The sequence below is a fragment of the Mustela erminea genome, chromosome 19, assembly GCF_009829155.1.
Source record: "Mustela erminea isolate mMusErm1 chromosome 19, mMusErm1.Pri, whole genome shotgun sequence".
Lineage (NCBI taxonomy): Eukaryota > Metazoa > Chordata > Mammalia > Carnivora > Mustelidae > Mustela > Mustela erminea.
In genome coordinates this window covers 19,201,422-19,217,798 of record NC_045632.1, presented here as the reverse complement: position 1 = coordinate 19,217,798, position 16,377 = coordinate 19,201,422, and the positions used below count along the sequence as shown (strand labels likewise).

General features: G+C 40.1%; 1 protein-coding gene across 3 annotated transcripts in view; it reads left to right on the top strand.

The window, feature by feature from the left end:
• The first annotated feature begins 3,692 nt into the window (after positions 1 to 3,692).
• Positions 3,693 to 16,377, top strand: part of UBA2 (ubiquitin like modifier activating enzyme 2) — a 40,501-nt gene continuing 27,816 nt past the window's right edge. The window contains exons 1-6 of one of the 3 annotated variants that reach the window (XM_032323355.1): positions 3,693 to 3,912; positions 5,996 to 6,079; positions 7,281 to 7,351; positions 8,910 to 8,974; positions 10,332 to 10,432; positions 12,065 to 12,186. In XM_032323355.1, the coding sequence (XP_032179246.1) occupies positions 3,775 to 3,912; positions 5,996 to 6,079; positions 7,281 to 7,351; positions 8,910 to 8,974; positions 10,332 to 10,432; positions 12,065 to 12,186 (581 nt within the window). In that variant the 5' untranslated portion in view covers positions 3,693 to 3,774. Of the gene's footprint in view, positions 3,913 to 4,540; positions 4,604 to 4,945; positions 4,966 to 5,995; positions 6,080 to 7,280; positions 7,352 to 8,909; positions 8,975 to 10,331; positions 10,433 to 12,064; positions 12,187 to 16,377 lie in introns of those variants that run through there. The other 2 variants (XM_032323357.1, XM_032323356.1) reach the window with 2 other exon arrangements.

Below are 16,377 nucleotides of genomic sequence, written 5' to 3'. Positions count from 1 at the left end.
GTGGGAACACTGTGTGATCGCGCCTCTGGGGGCACCTGGGGGAAAGTGGCTGTCTGTGTACAACCCAAACTTGCTGGTCAGTGAGGCTTTAGGGATGTAGGGGAACAAGAATAATTTTCTCTTTACCCTTCTCGGTACTTAGCTGACACCCCCCACCCCCCATAAGAAAAGACAGATTGACAGGAGACAAATAGAAGTAGAAGTAGAGGTATACCTCTGTATAGATGGGAGATACCCAGCAAAGCTGAGTAACGCCTTGAAATGGCCCAAACTATTACCTCAAATACCACCTTCAATTGAAGATAGACGTTGTGGGGTGCTCAGAACCAGTCACAGGAAGTCATCAGGCAAACAAGGGTAAGGTTGTAACATATTGTCAGGGAAACAGGATAATGAGAAAAGTCCAGTGTGAACCCCTTCAGATGTAAAGCTGCAGGGGCCCCTGGCTGGCTCAGTCAGAAAAACATAAGGTCAAGCTCCACCTTGGGTATAGAGATTACTTAAATAAATACAAAGGAAAGTATTGAGTGCATGAATGAAAAACTGCATATTGTTATGTAGGAGACGTACATCAATAAAGATAAAGGGAAGGGGCGCCTGGGTGGCTCAGTGGGTTAAGCCACTGCCTTTGGCTCAGGTCATGATCTCAGAGTCCTGGGATTGAGCCCAGCATTGGGCTCTCTGCTCAGCGGGGAGCCTGCTTCCCCCTCTCTCTGCCTGCCGCTCTGCCTACTTGTGATCTCTGTCGGATAAATAAAATCTTAAAAAAAAAAAAAAACCACAAAGAGGGGCACTTGGGTGTGTGAGTCTTGGGATTGTGAGTTGTGCCCCACCTTGGGTGTAGAGATTACTAAACACGTGCAGACACACACACACACACACACACACACAGGCCATCAAGGGCCCAGGAGTAGGATTAGGTATGAATGGGACTTTTGTGCTTTCACTTCCTGCACTTGGATCCTATTTGAATTTGTTAAGGTGGGCAAGCATTTTACACTGCATATTCACACTCCTGCAGGCAAATCCACAAAGAAAAGCCAAGGCCCTCAGGATTAGGTAAATAAACCCAGCCCAGCCTAGGGGTAGAGAAGGGAGGCAGGAGAGAAGCCAAGGAAGGTGGTTCAGATTGGGCAAGTGTCCAGAGGGATAACTAAGGTCAGCATCCTGGAAAAGGCCGCCTTTAGATTTAACTGCCAGGATGGTGTCTTTGTAAAAGCTAGGCCTATGTAGGGAAAGAGCATCAGCAGCCCACTGTGCAGGGGTGCTTACCCCCAACCCCGGCCCCCCACCAGGGAGCAGCACTCTGGCACTTCCCGCTCTCATACCTCAGGACAGCGTCCTGAGTACTCCTCAGAAACCCGACCAGCTTGGTGTGTGGTTGATGAACCAAGCAAGCAGCTGATGAAAAAGACCACAGATGTCAAAACCATTTTCCTCCGTTTTCTATCATTACCTTTTCGCTTTAAAAATTTTTTTCTTTCTGAATATATTTGACATATAACATTGTGTAAATTTAAAGTGTGCAGTATGTTAACTTCATACATTTACATACTATAATATGATTGCTATTGTAGCAATATTTAGCATGTTAAAAAACGAAATTCAACTGATTGAGTTTGAAGATCTAACTGGCTTTATTCAATGATTCAGGATTCTGACCGCAAAGATCTAGCAGGAAGAAAGGAGTTCTGAGGTGTTCAAAATGGGAGGTATTTATTGCTGAAGGATGGTGGGACAGGAAGTTAGAAGAGATTATTTCAGGCAAGGTTACCTATCCTTAGAAGGGTTTTATCAGGCAGATTAAATCGCTAGTTGCAGACCGGGAAATTCCAGACTGATTGGTTTAAAATTCCACTCCTGGGAAAGTCTGAAACTGCAGTTAGGTTAGGTATTAACTCAGTTTAGCACAAGTGACTCCATTTTTAGCCTTCTGTTTCTTTTTTGAAGCACCTCAATCACATTACATAATAATCTTTCTTTTTAGTATTTGGAATAATTTTTTCTTATTTTAGAATTAGCATTTTCTTTGAGGAGCATGAGCATCTGGAAATACAGAAAAGCCTAAAAAAGAAAAATTATCCACAATTTCATCACACATAGATACACAAAAATATTAACTTGTTTTCTTCCTGCTTTTTAATATACTTTTGTTTTTATAAAATTTAGTCATACAAATGGTTTTGTATCTTTTAACATTATATTGTTAATATATTATTATATATGTTATTAATATGACTTTTGATTATTGCCAAATTACTCTTGTTTAAAAAAAAAAAGGACAAGCCCAAAATGGAGTTGCTTAGGCTAAGCCTCACATCACCAAGCAGAGACTTAATTACAGTTAGGGTTCTCCCAGAAATGGACTCTTAAACCAGTCAGTCAGGAATTGCCTGATCAGGGGTGCCTGACTGGCTCATTCAGGAGAGTGTGCGACTCTTGATCTCAAGGTTATGAGTTTAAGCCCCACGTTGTGTGTAGAGATTACTTAAATAAGTATTTAAAAAGGTAATCTACCCGATAATCCCCTAAAGGAAAGTAACCTTGCAATAACCAACACACTTCTGTATAATTTCCTTGCTGCTTCTCCCTTCTAGCCATGAAAGTCTTTCATTTTAAAACTCCTCAGAGATTGTCATCACCTAGATTGAATGCCGCCCAATTCGAATCGAGTTTTGCCCAAATAAAATTTTTAAAATATGCCTCCGTTATCTTAACACCCTCTAGAAAAGCTTTGCTTTAGAATCCTTACTTCTAGCTATGGGAGTGTTTTGATTTCCTATCTCTTGACCACAGGGACTGTTACACTTTTTCTTTCGCTGGCTTCATAAGTGAAAAAAAATTTTTTTTTAAGATTTTAATTATTTATGGGGCGCCTGGGTGGCTCAGTGGGTTAAAGCCTCTGCCTTCGGCTCAGGTCATGATCTCAGGGTCCTGGGATCGAGCCCCACATCGGGCTCTCTGCTCAGCGGGGAGCCTGCTTCCTCCTCTCTCTCTGCTTGCTTGTGCTCTCTCTTTCTCAAATAACTGAATAAATAAAATCTTTAAAAAAAAAAGATTTTAATTATTTATTTATTTTAAGATTTTATTTATTTGACAGAGAGAGATCACAAGCAGGCAGAGAGGTAGGCAGAGAGGCGGGGGGGGGGGGGGGAAGCAGGCTCCCCACTGAGCAGAGAGCCCGATGTGGGGCTCAATCCCAGGGCTCTGGGATCATGACCTGAGCTAAGGCAGAGGCTTTAACCCACTGAGCCACCCAGGAGCCCCATAAGTGAAAAAAATTTTAAGTACTATTTTACATTTCTTCGATTAAATTTTATGTTTATTGATCATATTGTTCATTTTCTTTGTGAGTGCCTCTTCACATCCTTGGCCTATATTTGTTGCTCGGGTGACATTTGTTTTCTTGTTGATCTGTAAGAGCTCTTTACATACTGGGGCGTGTGTCTTCTAAGGTGTTAGCCTTGGCTCTGAGTTCAAACCCCAGGCTAAAAGGTGGCCCTCAGGTTTCCTAAAGCCAGACCGCGGCTCATCGCGCGTCTGTGAAAAACACGACGGGGCTGGAGTAGAGCGGGAGGTGTGTGAGCTCCTTCACGCAAAGCCCCACCGGGGCCCAGGAGATCCACTCCTCAGGTCCCGGGCGTCGCCCGATCCGCGCCAACTGGCGGCCGTAGTGCGCAGGAACGGAAGTTGGGCCGCCCTTCCCCCACCTGCTTCCGGCCGCGGCTCAGTTCTCGCGCCTCCGCCTCCGCCGAGGCTCGTGGTCGTCCCGCCATGGCACTGTCGCGGGGACTGCCTCGGGAACTGGCCGAGGCCGTGGCCGGGGGCCGGGTGCTGGTGGTGGGTGCGGGCGGCATCGGCTGCGAGCTCCTCAAGAACCTCGTGCTCACCGGCTTCTCCCACATCGACCTGGTGAGGGCCAGGCGTGCGCGCGGGCTGAATGGCGGGCGGTCTTGCCGGGGCCGGGGGCTCGGGCTCCGGAGGTCGGGACCAGAGTTGAGGGGGCGGGGGTGGCGGCAGCAGGCCGGGAAGCTCCGGGGTCGTGGCTGTCTGCGGAGAGGGCGCTTCTCGGCGGGGCCTGAGCCTGCCTCGCTGCACGCCCGGTCCGCTCCAGACGCCAGAGAGGCCGCGGGCTGGGGTCTTCCGGGCGTCGCGCCGCGCGGCCGCCCCCTGCCTCCCTGGCAGCGCCAATTTGTGGCGGTTCTGGGCTGTGGAAGCGACCTCGTGTGTTTTCGCTTCAGAGCAGTTCCCCAGCTGTAGTAGGAGGTAGGACGTGATTGTTTGAGTCTCGTGGATGTTGTGACTTCATTTCGGCGGTCTCCCTTAACTCAGAAATACTGGTCCAGAGCAGAGGGTGGCGGTAATAGGAGCCAATACGTCGTGAGCGCTTGTCCCGAGCTCGGCGCAGTTCTGAGCGGTTAACTTGGCGTTAAGGCGTCTAATCTTAGCTACCTCTATAAGGTTGCAAACGCCATTTTCATCCCCCTTTTTTTTTTTTTAAACAGACGAGAAGAAAAGTGAGGTTTAGAGGGGTTTTAGTAACTTATTTGGGTCACGAAGCAAGTGGCAGGACTCCTTTGGGACTCGCGCTCCTCTGTTGTGGGTACGATCTGCGTGACTGTCATTGTTATCTCCATAGACCCAGTCACTCTTGTCGTTAAAGATGTCGGTGAGGATTTTAACTTTTGCACTCACGAACAGTGGCTGTAATTTTAAATCATTTCTGTTAAACTTTAGAGATTGAGGATGTAGTAGGAGTTCGGCTGTGAGTTTAAATGGTCTTAAAGCATAGTGGAAGCACGGAATGGAAAAAAGTGGAAGTGGCAGACTGAGCTAATAAATGAGTGACTGAGGAGGGGGAAGAATTCACACTTTTTTTTTTTTTTTTAAACTGTTAAAAGGTTAGTCTTCCCATCCAGGTCTGTACTGCAGATCCAGATGAGATTGTGCATTGTGCCTTAGGTGGTAACTACTGCTGCATGTTTAAAAGAACAGTTTTGTAATAGATGAGACAGTGGATTGGGCACCTGAAAAATAAATGCTGACTCTTTTTTATTTGATTCAGCTTTTGTAATAAATGTGGAAAGTACAAATAGAAAATGTTTAGATGGTTATATAATATTTTCCAGAATTCTGATCAAAACTGTTAAGATGTTTTACGATTAGAATGTTCGATTACTTGTCATATAAATTTATTGAAATGGGATGAAAATCATTATTATTTTCTTCCCTTATGTTTATTTTAAAGCAACAATTAGTTAAAACTTAAAATGTAACACTTTTGAAACCTCATGTAAACATTTCCTTTAACAGCCCTTAGGTAATAATAATTGTAAATGGAATTGTGTATAGATGAAGACTTGAACTAAAGCAGCAAAAATTCAATAACTCTGCCAGGTATCATTTAAGAAAAAAAAGTCACAGTTGAGTCTAATGTAACGGACTTGAAAGAATAATTAGATTGGTAGATAAATGAATTCTCTATTTTCAACAGACGCATAATTTTATGCCATCTAGGGAATTTCCAAACATACTTCTCAGGATGATTAAACAACAAAAAATTGGTCCGTCCTTAAAAAAATTTTTTAAAAGATTTTATTTATTTATTTGACAGAGAGATCATAAGTAGGCAGAGAGAGGAGGAAGCAGGCTCCCCGAGAAGCAGAGAGCCCAATTCAGGGCTCCATCCCAGGACCCTGAGATCATGACCTGAGCCGAAAGCAGAGGCTTAACCCACTGAGCCACCCAGGCGCCCCCTTTCTAAAATATTTTTTGAGAAAGTAATCTCTGAAATTAAATCCCAAATTTTTAAAAATATGTGTTAAATTATTTTTATCAGCTTAATAATTTTGGTATTACTGGTTGAAAATGAAAAACATTTTTTTCTGCTAATGTAACAAATAGCAAAAGTTTTGGGTTATGGATATTGAGGATAGTGATATTGCTCAAACATACCAGAAAACTTGTGGTTTATCTGGAGTTTATGCACTTGTAGATTGATCTGGATACTATCGATGTCAGCAACCTCAACAGGCAGTTTTTGTTTCAAAAGAAACATGTTGGAAGATCAAAGGCCCAGGTAACTTTATTTTTTTAATGCTATTTTTGTTTATTCATTAATATTTCTGCACTTTTTTGAGGGCAGATAGCAGATTAATGGGACTCTTCAGTAGGCGGGAGATTATACTCTATACACAACACACACACACACTCAGTATACTCAGTAGGAGGAGAATGTACTCAATACTTGAGAGATTGTGAAGAATAAAGATGTAAAGGACTAAAGACTAAACCCCCCTGTTTTGGTCTGCTGAGGAAATAAATAGATGTGCTCTACCCAATCCTGTAAATGGTGTCCCATTCATATTTAAGTTTCTGATTGTTTCTTAGGATGAGCATTGTTCCAGTGTTCCCTAGAGGTTGATTGCTTTATATATATGAGGGCTAGAGAAACTACAGCCTATTGCTCTTGTTGCTCTTTTTTCTAAAAGGGTGGCCTTTCCTGAGGTTCTAGCCACCTTGACCTTTCTTTAGTTCCTTGAATGTTTCATCTTGATTCAGGGTCTTAAAGCATCTTTTCATTTTGCTTTTCTCCCAACCTTTTTGGCAAACTCCCACCTTTTTCTCCTTTTTAGTTTTCAAATTTTGGCTTTCTTCTCTAGGGATACAATCTGAATAAACCTTGTAGACTAAGTCAGACCTTCCTATTAAAACAACTTCTACTTTTTCTTGTCTTTAAATTTTTTTTTTAACTTATTTAAAAGTAATCTCCACACCCAATGCAGGGTTCAAACTCACAACCACGAGGTGAGATCAAGAGTAACATGCTCTTCCGACTGAGCCAGCCAGGCACCCTATAGCTTCTAATTTTTCTAGGTGTGATTTATCATAGTTTGTAGTTTTGTTTATCCACATTGATTAGTGTCACTTTGGCTCACCAAGTTCTTCATGCAGATCCTGGCACATACAAGATACTCAGTAAATGTTGAATGAATGAATGAATCACACTTAGTTACTGCATTTTATATTTTTGTTGAATCTTGCCATTCGTGTACATGTGTATAAAGGAAGGGGCCAGCTCTCCTGTTATTTTGTAATTATGTGTGTATCTTAATCTTAATGAAGTTTTGTCACATTTTTATATTTCTTTAGTTTTTAATAAATAGGATATGTAAGTAGGTGAAATAAAAGTGTTATGTGCCATAAATAAACTTGAAATATGGAGAGAAATGTTGTAGCTATTTAGTAGATTAATAATTTAGTGTTGTTTGTTTTTCCAGGTTGCCAAGGAAAGTGTACTGCAGTTTTACCCAAAAGCTAATATCATAGCCTACCATGACAGCATCATGAAGTATGTTCTAATTATTATGTTGCAAAACTGTGTTTGTTGTGAATTAAACTTTGAGAGCATTAGGTATTTTATTAGTCAGATACAGGAGTTTGAAGTCATTCTGCTTTTTTCTTTTCTTTTCCTTTTTTTTTTTTTTTTTAAGATTTTACTTATTTGAAAGAGACAGGGAGAGAGGAAACACAAGCAGAGGAAGTGGGAGAGGGAGAAGCAGGGGAGCCCAATGCGGGGCTCTATGCCCAGGACCCTGGGATTGTGGCCTGAGCCAAAGGCAGACGCTTAACAACGGAGTCACCTAGGCATCCCATCATTCTGCTTTTTAAAAATGATTTTCCCCTCCTAACTATAGAGAACAAACTGATGATTATCAGAGGGGAGGTTCCTTGAGGGTGGGTGGGTAAAATATGTGATGGGAATTAAGGAGGGCACTGGTGATGAGCACCAGGTGTTGTATGTAAGTGTTGAATCACTGTATAACTAATATTATACTGTATGTTAACTAACTGAAATTTAAATAAAAACTTAGAAAAATGATTTTTCTGGAAAAATTAAAATGTGGTTGTGCCCACATAATAAGTTGAGTTTTATTAACAGTTTATACATATGATTTAAATGAGTTCGGTAAAGTAAGATATTTTAATACTTTAAATAAATAAGTTACTTGGAAACTTATAAGGGCCTTGTATTTTTGTTTTAAATAAAGATAAACTATGCAAAATCATTATATGTGATGATTCAGACTTCTAAATATATTGGTCTCATTCTGATTGATTTCAGCTCTGGCCTTTTTCAGTTTAAAAGGTTCTTTCCCAAAATAATTTATTTATTTGGACTTTGACTTCAGTAATATAACACTAGGAATTGTAACAGGGCCATAGTTTTCACCGTTCATAAATACGCTCTGATCTCAGTAAAGATAGAGTAAATATGTAATTTTGGAAGTGTTGAAACAAAGGAACCCTGGGTCTAAATTATCCTTTATAGTTGTCTAACTTATTGTTTAAGGTCTGGAGTTAGAGAAAATCTTAGACTTTTCCAGGAAATTTGTATCCAGTTTTTTTTTTTTTTTTAAATTTCTGGGTGTTTGCTCTGCAAACCTTGTGGTTCTATAACCCCCATACCCTGTTTTGCTTTCCCAGTGCTGCTAAAAGCAGGGACTCTAGAGGCCTGAACCCTGCCTGATCCTGACCATGTGAGGTGAAGCTAGAGGCCAGGCAGATCCTGGGAATGTGTTTTTTGTATGTTCCCAGGCTGCCCGGGGTAGGCCTGGTGGGACTGGTGAAGTCATGCCATCTTTCTGCCAGTGTGAGATCTTGGTCTTGGGCCCTAGATTGCTGAGCAAAAAGCATGTCTAGTCATAGGGATTAAGGGGAAATGATTTCTTTGAAATCTGCTGTGGAGTTTTGAAGAAGTCAAACCTATTATATGATACAGACCCCTAACATCCAATTAGTTTTGCACTGTTATTTTAATATACTTTTTAGGACCCTGTATTCTGCTGTGACGATCAGGTGTAAGGCCAGTTGTTTTGGTGACACTTGTTTTTTGTTTTGTTTTGTAGCCCTGACTATAATGTGGAATTTTTTCGACAATTTATATTGGTTATGAATGCTTTAGATAACCGAGGTGAGATTACTTTAATACATTTAATTCCTAAGTATTCCCCTCCCTCCCCCCAACAAGGCCATTTCCACTTTTAGTGTTTAAAGTATTCCTTATGAGTTACATCTAGAGTGAAGTAAGATTAGGTTTAAAATTTGCCAGTTGATTGTAATTTTAACTAGAACTGGTTTCAGGCAGGAATTTAGCTATCATATACTCTGCTGTTCCATCAAAACGTGTGAACATAGAAGTTGTTAAAATCGCTAAAGAGGGTGACTACATATGGTATGTGGGTGTGTGCTTGTTTCAGAGTATCCCATCACTTAAGCACAGTATGACTTCCTTCGTTTACATGGAGATCTAAGAAATATCAGTACCTGTATCTCATATCTCATCTCATCTCAAGACTAGTTAAGTCAGACTCTCAGAATGGCGCCTGATCATCACATTTTTTCAGTTTCCCACGTGATTCTAAAGTGCGATCAGGGCTGTAAAACCACTGTTTTAAGACTGGGGCAAGAGGATGTCAGAGTTAGTATAGCTGCCATGGATCCTGAATTATTTTAGGTATAGGTGGTGCTTTAAGAGAACAGACTGGATTCTGTTTAGATGTACATATTTTAGACCATTTAAAGCTTTCCACAATAGGAGGTAATGTTTCTTCAGTCAAGTGTTGTATAGCCAGTCATTGTTCTACATGTAAAACAACATTTGTGGGGTGGTTTGTAACCATTTTGAGCCAGAAATACAAAAACAACAACAACAAAAACACAAAGTAGCATGAAAAAGGGCCAGAATGACTTTTTTTGGGTAAGATTTTATTTATTTGAGAGAGTGCACATGAGTGAGGGGCGAGGGCCAGAAAAAGAGAACATCTCAAGTGGCCCTGCGCTGAGCATGGAGCCCAAAGAGCCTAATCGCACCACGCTGAGATCACCTGAGCCAAAGTCAAGAGTCGGGTACTCAACCGGCTGAGCTACCCAGGCGGCCCAGAATGACTTTTAACTAGACTCTTTGTTTCCCTTGTCTTAAACTGCCTTAACGGTTCAAAGTTGATTATTCCACATTCTTCATCTACTTCCATTTGTTACATCATATTTTATTAGAATAATAGTAAGGACTCAGAATACATTGAAACAATGTTGTAACCAAGATTAATAGAGTAGGCATATCAATGGAATAAATTTGTGATATAAATTCCTTATGTTTGCAATTTGCTAGTGAATGTCTCTTAAGTATAATAGTTTTATTACTCTGGTCATAGCTATAAGAAAATTGCATAACAAATTTAAAAAAATAGTTTGGGTTAATGTTATCCTAATTGAAGTAACTGATTTTTTTTTCCCCCATAAACCCCTGCTAACTAGTATTTTTCTTCCAGCTGCCCGCAACCATGTTAATAGGATGTGTCTGGCAGCTGATGTACCTCTTATTGAGAGTGGAACTGCTGGTTACCTTGGGCAAGTAACTACCATCAAAAAGGTAAAGTAAGTTTTTTATTTTTACTTCCCAGATATTTATTTGGGACCTTAAGGAGGGAAGACATAAACTTTGAATTTATATGATACAGGCTGGTCATCATCCAAAATGTGAGGATTTTTGTGCTCTGATAAAACTTAGATACTATAAAGGTGATACAAAGAATATAATTTTCTTTTGTTTTTGTTTTTTAACTCTGTGCTACTTGGTTTCTATAGCTTATATATTAAAATTACTAGAATGGTAAGCATAATAACATTGCCTTTTTAAATTCTTGATAGCTATGAGACTATATGTCATGCTATAGTTGATGGATGATAAAACCACCTTTTGCAACTTTACTTATTATCTAAAGTATGGACTTAATAGACCTGAAGAATACTTAGAAAATTTTTGGTATAGTTGTGAAATACTTCAAGCGTTTAGAAGAAACTAGAGAATAATAGAGCAAGTAAGGACCTGTGGACTCATAACCCAGTTTCATAAAATTCAGCATTGTGATTTTTATTCTTTTGGTTCTTTAGGAAATTAAACCAGATACATTTGAAGAGTCATTTTGCAGGTTTTGAAACCAAAAGTCGAATTAAACTCCACTTAAAATTTGCGACTCTTGTCCATTATTTGGCAGTTTACCCATGTTGGAAATTGTGGCACTGCTGCTTTTGTTTTAGCTGATAAATGCTACTCTTGGAAGATTATTTAGTATCCTTTTACAAAGACTGTTATAAATATCTGTGTATTAAATTTCTTTAGATCAGTGGAGTCCTTCAGAGTCCGTTCATAGGTCACAGCAGTAGTTCTCTTTTTCACTGTGATTTGAGGGATGGCTACCCCCAAGAAGGTTTACTGAAAGGACACCAGAAATGGTATTGTGGAGAAAATCCTCATCTGCTGTCATTTATATTAAAACGATTGGCAGGTTTTGGTTCTTTAACCATTATTAGAAAGACATTGCTCGTTAACCTGATCCTAAGGTACTAGTATGTATTAAGACTGAGGTTAAAAATTGCTGAAATGAGGAATGTTCATTTGATGGTTTTGAAAATTTTTCTTAGGTGCCTCAAGGATTTCTTACATTGCAAATTAAAATGTAACCCTAGCTCTACAAAATGAAGAGTATTTTGTTTGGTAATATCTAGGATTTTTCTGTGTATCTAGGTGGTTCTTGAAATTCCTACTTTTAGTTTTCTTAATGTTTAGGGGATTATAAGGTAAGGCTGTGAATGATAATTAAATAACTGGGGTCCACACCTTTGAGAGAATTGGTTAGAAAGCTGTTGTTTGTCTGTCTAGTAGTTTTTCTTTTGTTTAGTGTGATTAAGGTAAACTTCTTGTGTTTGATACTCAGGTGCAGTGTGGTTTTGTTTTGTTTTTTGTTTTGGGCTTGTTGTAAGTGTTGTTTACTGGGCCAGGAGTCAGGAATCCTGGCTTAGAATTAGCTGTCAGTGTGATCGATTCAGTTCACTTTTGTTATAGTTCCTTGTTGATAATGTAAGAATTTTGGAGTCACTGATATTGTAAAATTTCCTTGACAGTTAGAATGTAGATGAATGAATATTTATGATGATACTATTTTATAATGTTGAAAAACCACCATCATGGGATAAATACTTTTCGCATATTCTGACTTTGCAGGGTGTAACTGAGTGTTATGAATGTCATCCCAAACCTACCCAGAGAACTTTTCCTGGCTGTACAATTCGTAACACACCTTCTGAACCTATTCATTGCATCGTTTGGGCAAAGTATTTGTTCAAGTAAGAGTGTATATATTTCCTGGTGTATTTTTAGTACTGATAATGGGAAATGAGGTCATTTTTATTTATATATTTTAGAGTATACCTAGGAGGAATTTTAATTAATTAATTTTTTAAAAAGGTTTTATTTCTTTTTTTTTTTTTTTTAAGATTTTATTTATTTATTTGACAGATTGCAAGTAGGCAGAGAGGCAGGCAGAGAGAGAGGGGGAAGCAGACTCTCCGCGGAGCAGAGAGCCCGATGTGGGGCTCGATCCCAGGACCCTGGGATCATGACCCGAGCCGAAGGAAGCGGCCTAACCCACTGAGCCACCCAGGCACCCCTTATTTCTTAATTTGACAGAGAGAGAGATCACAAGTAGGTAGAGAGAGGGGGAAGCAGGCTCCCTGCTGAGCAGAGAGCCCTATGCGGGGCTCGATCCCAAGGACCCTGACATCATGACCTGAGCTGAAGGCAGAAGCCTGACCTACTGAGCCACCAGGCGCCCGAGGAATATTTTTTTAAATATGGGAAAGAGACTTTCCGTTAACTTTCTCGTAATATTTTTTTTTTTAAGATTTATTTATTTATTTGACAGAGAAGTCATAAGTAGGGAGAGAGGCAGGCAGAGAGAGACACAGGGAAGCAGGCTCCCTCCTGAGCAGAGTGCCCAATGCGGGCACGATCCCAGGACCCTGAGACCATGACCTAAGCCTCGTGCAGAGGCTTAACCCACTGAGCCGCCCAGGCGCCCATCTTGTAACATTTCTTGGGCTCAATTCAGCCAGCAATGCATGCATGTCTGATATATACCATGGACTATTTAGACTTGGGAAGCCTGATACTGAAGACAGACATATAACTAAATTCAGATCTATATAACTGAATTCAAATCTGTGTATTTGGAACTATGAAAATATACTTAGAAGTAATTTAATGGTTAAAGTTAAAAATAAGTTAAAAATATTTTGTAATGGTAATATTTTTAATGGAAGTTAAAAATACTTTGTAATGATAATGAAAATAACTGCATGTGAAACTTGGATGCATGGAATGTGGCAGTTGGAAGAAAGGTTGTAGGCTTACATACATGAAGAAAGATGGGCATTAACGAGCTAAGGACCCAACTTAAATAGAAAAAGGATAAACTCCGAGGAAATAAGTGGGAAGGGTATAATTGAGGTAAGAGGAAAAAAATACTTCGTTGAGTTCAGTCAAGAAAAGGAGAGAGAGGGGCACCTGGGTGGCTCAGTGGGTTAAGCCTCTGCCTTCGGCTCAGGTCATGATCCCAGGGTCCTGGGATCGAGCCCCACATCGGGCTTTCTGCTCTGCAGGTAGCCTGCTTCCTCCTCTCTCTCTGCCTGCCTCTCTGCCTACTTGTGATCTCTGTCAGATAAATAAAGAAAAAATCTTTAAAAAAAAAAAAAAGAAAGAAAGAAAAGGAGAGAGAAATAACAAAATGGGGAATGTAATCTCAGCACATTTAAATGATAGTGAAGAACAAATGGATGATAATAAAAAGATGGTGCCTGTATACAGAGATTTTTAATGATCTGGATAAATTATTTTTTTATTTACTTTACTTTTTTTTATTTTAGAGAGATAATACAGGGAGAGGGAAAGAATTTCAAGCAGACTCTGGGTTATAATGCAGAACTTGATAGGGGGCTGATCTCATGAAATGACTCACGAAATCACAACCTGAATTGAAACTCAAGAGTTGGATCCTTAACTGACTGTGTCACCCAGGCGCTTCTGGATAAATTCATTTTGGGGGGGGGAAACCTGACTTAAAAAGAAGAAAGCCTGAACAGTACTATATCGTAGGGGAATTTAATAAGTGGTTTAAATTCTGAATAATATACCAAACCTATTGAATTTACTGGTGATTTCCACTAAACTTGCAAGTACTGTATCATTATAATGTTAAGTAAATTGTCCTGGAGACATTTTTAAAAACTTAAATACTTCTTAGGTTGTATTGTGCTGTTGTGTCTCTTATCATGAACCACTTAAGGCCATTATGGAATAAAAGGTGAATTTCAAGACTTTTTTTTTTTTTAAATAATTTATTGATTTGAGAGAGCACACATGTTCATGCTTAGTCCTATTAGAATGTGGGAAGGAGCAGAGGGGTAAAAGGAGAGAAACAGATTCCTCACGGTTTCTCAGAGCCCAAGCAGCTCAGTCTCATGACTCTGAGATTATGACCCTGAGTGGAAATCAAGAGTTAGACATTTAACCGATTGAGCCACCCAGGTACCCCTCATGATAAAAATTTTCTTCTTTTTTTTTTTTAATTGCTGGCGAGAGAGAGCACAAGCAGGGATAGACAAAGGGAGGGAAAAGCAGGCTCCCCACAGAGCAAGGAGCTAGATGTGGGACTTGATCCCAGGAACCTGGGATCATGACCCAAGCCGAAGGCAGACACTCAGCTAACTGTGCCACCAAGGCGTCCCAAAAATTCTTAATAAAATAAGAACATTTTATCAACCTGGTAAAAGATACTTAAAAACCTGCAACAAACATTGGTTTTCTTTATTTTTTGATTAAGATATAATGTATATACACTCAGAAAAGTACCATACAATGGTATAACAATGAAATTTCATTAAAAATGCACTTTGTAGGGCACCTGGGTGGCTCAGTGGGTTAAGCCTCTGTGTTCAGCTCAGGTCATGGTCTCAGGGTCCTGGGATCGACCCCCCCGTCGGGCTCTGCTTAGCGGAGAGCCTGCTTCCCCCTCTCCCTCTGCCTGCCTCTCTGCCTACTTCTAATCTCTCTCTTTCAAATAAATAAAACATCTTTTTTTTTTTTTTTTTAAATACACTTTTGGGGCGCCTAGGTGGCTCAGTGGGTTAGTAAGCCTTTTGCCTTTGGCTCAGGTCATGATCTCAGGGTCCTGGGATTGAGCCTCATATCGGGCTCTCTGTTCAGCGTAGAGCCTGCTTCCTCCTCTCTCTCTGCCATCCTCTCTGCCTACTTGTGATCTCTGTCAAATAAATAAATAAAATCTTTAGGAAAACCACATTTTGTAAATTATTTGGCAAATGGTTTTTCTTTTTAACAGAGTTACAGTTTCAAATTTACAGAAATACTGAGATGATAATACAGTGTTCCCATCCAGTTACTCTTTCATAATTGTTTGTTTGTATGACACTAACATAAAGTAATTAATGAACCACTATTGACACCCTATTTTTTTTTTTGTAAGATTTTATTTATTGGACACAGAGATCACAAGTAGGCAGAGAGGCAGGCAGGCAGAGACGGGGAAGCAGGCTCCCCACTGAGCACAGAGCCCAATGCGGGGCTCGATACCAGGACGCTGAGATCATGACCCAAGCTGAAGGCAGAAGCTTAATCCACTGAGCCACCCAGGCGCCCCAGTTGATACCTTATTTATTAACTAAAGTCCATAGTTTATTCAGAGAGTCCTTTGTTTTTAACCCACGTCCCTTTTCTGTTCCTTGATACTGTGTTACCATTAATTGTCTGTCATGTATCTTTAGGCCTCCTTTGGCTCTGATGGTTTCTTAGACTTTCCTCCTTTTTTATGACCTGATAATTTTGAGGAGTGCTGGTGAGGTATTTTGTAGGATGCCCCACTAGGGAAATTTTTTTATCATGTTAATGCTGTTATTATGAGCTATTAGGAGGGAAATCACAGAGGTTGATAAATTGCTGTTTTCATCACATCATATGAAGAGTAAATATGTTACTGACACGATTTATAACTGTTAGTGTTGGCCTTGGTCACATAACTAAGGTAGTGCTTGTCAGGTTTCTTCAGGATAGTTACTCTCCCCACCTTCCCGCTTTTACACTGTACCATGCACTTTGGAGGGAAGTCACTGCAGCTCACACCTAAGGAATGGGAACAGTGTTCTGTTTCCTTGAGGGCTGAGTATCTACATAATTAGAGTTTTCTGCCTAGAAAGTTTGTCTCTTCTCACCTGTCTGTTGACATATTCATCATTTATATCCGCATGCATTCATATTGAATACATTTTATACTTTGGGTTAAGTCCAATAGTATATTTTGTTGCTTAGATTGTTCTAGCTTTGGCCACTGGGAGCTCTTTCTGTTAGCTCTATGCTTTTAGACATGCTGCCATCAACGTGGGTGGAGGTGTTTGGGGAGCAGTTCCTTGCTTTCTGGTACTAAATGTTCCAGGCTCATTATGTTATTTCCTGCTATAGAATCAGAC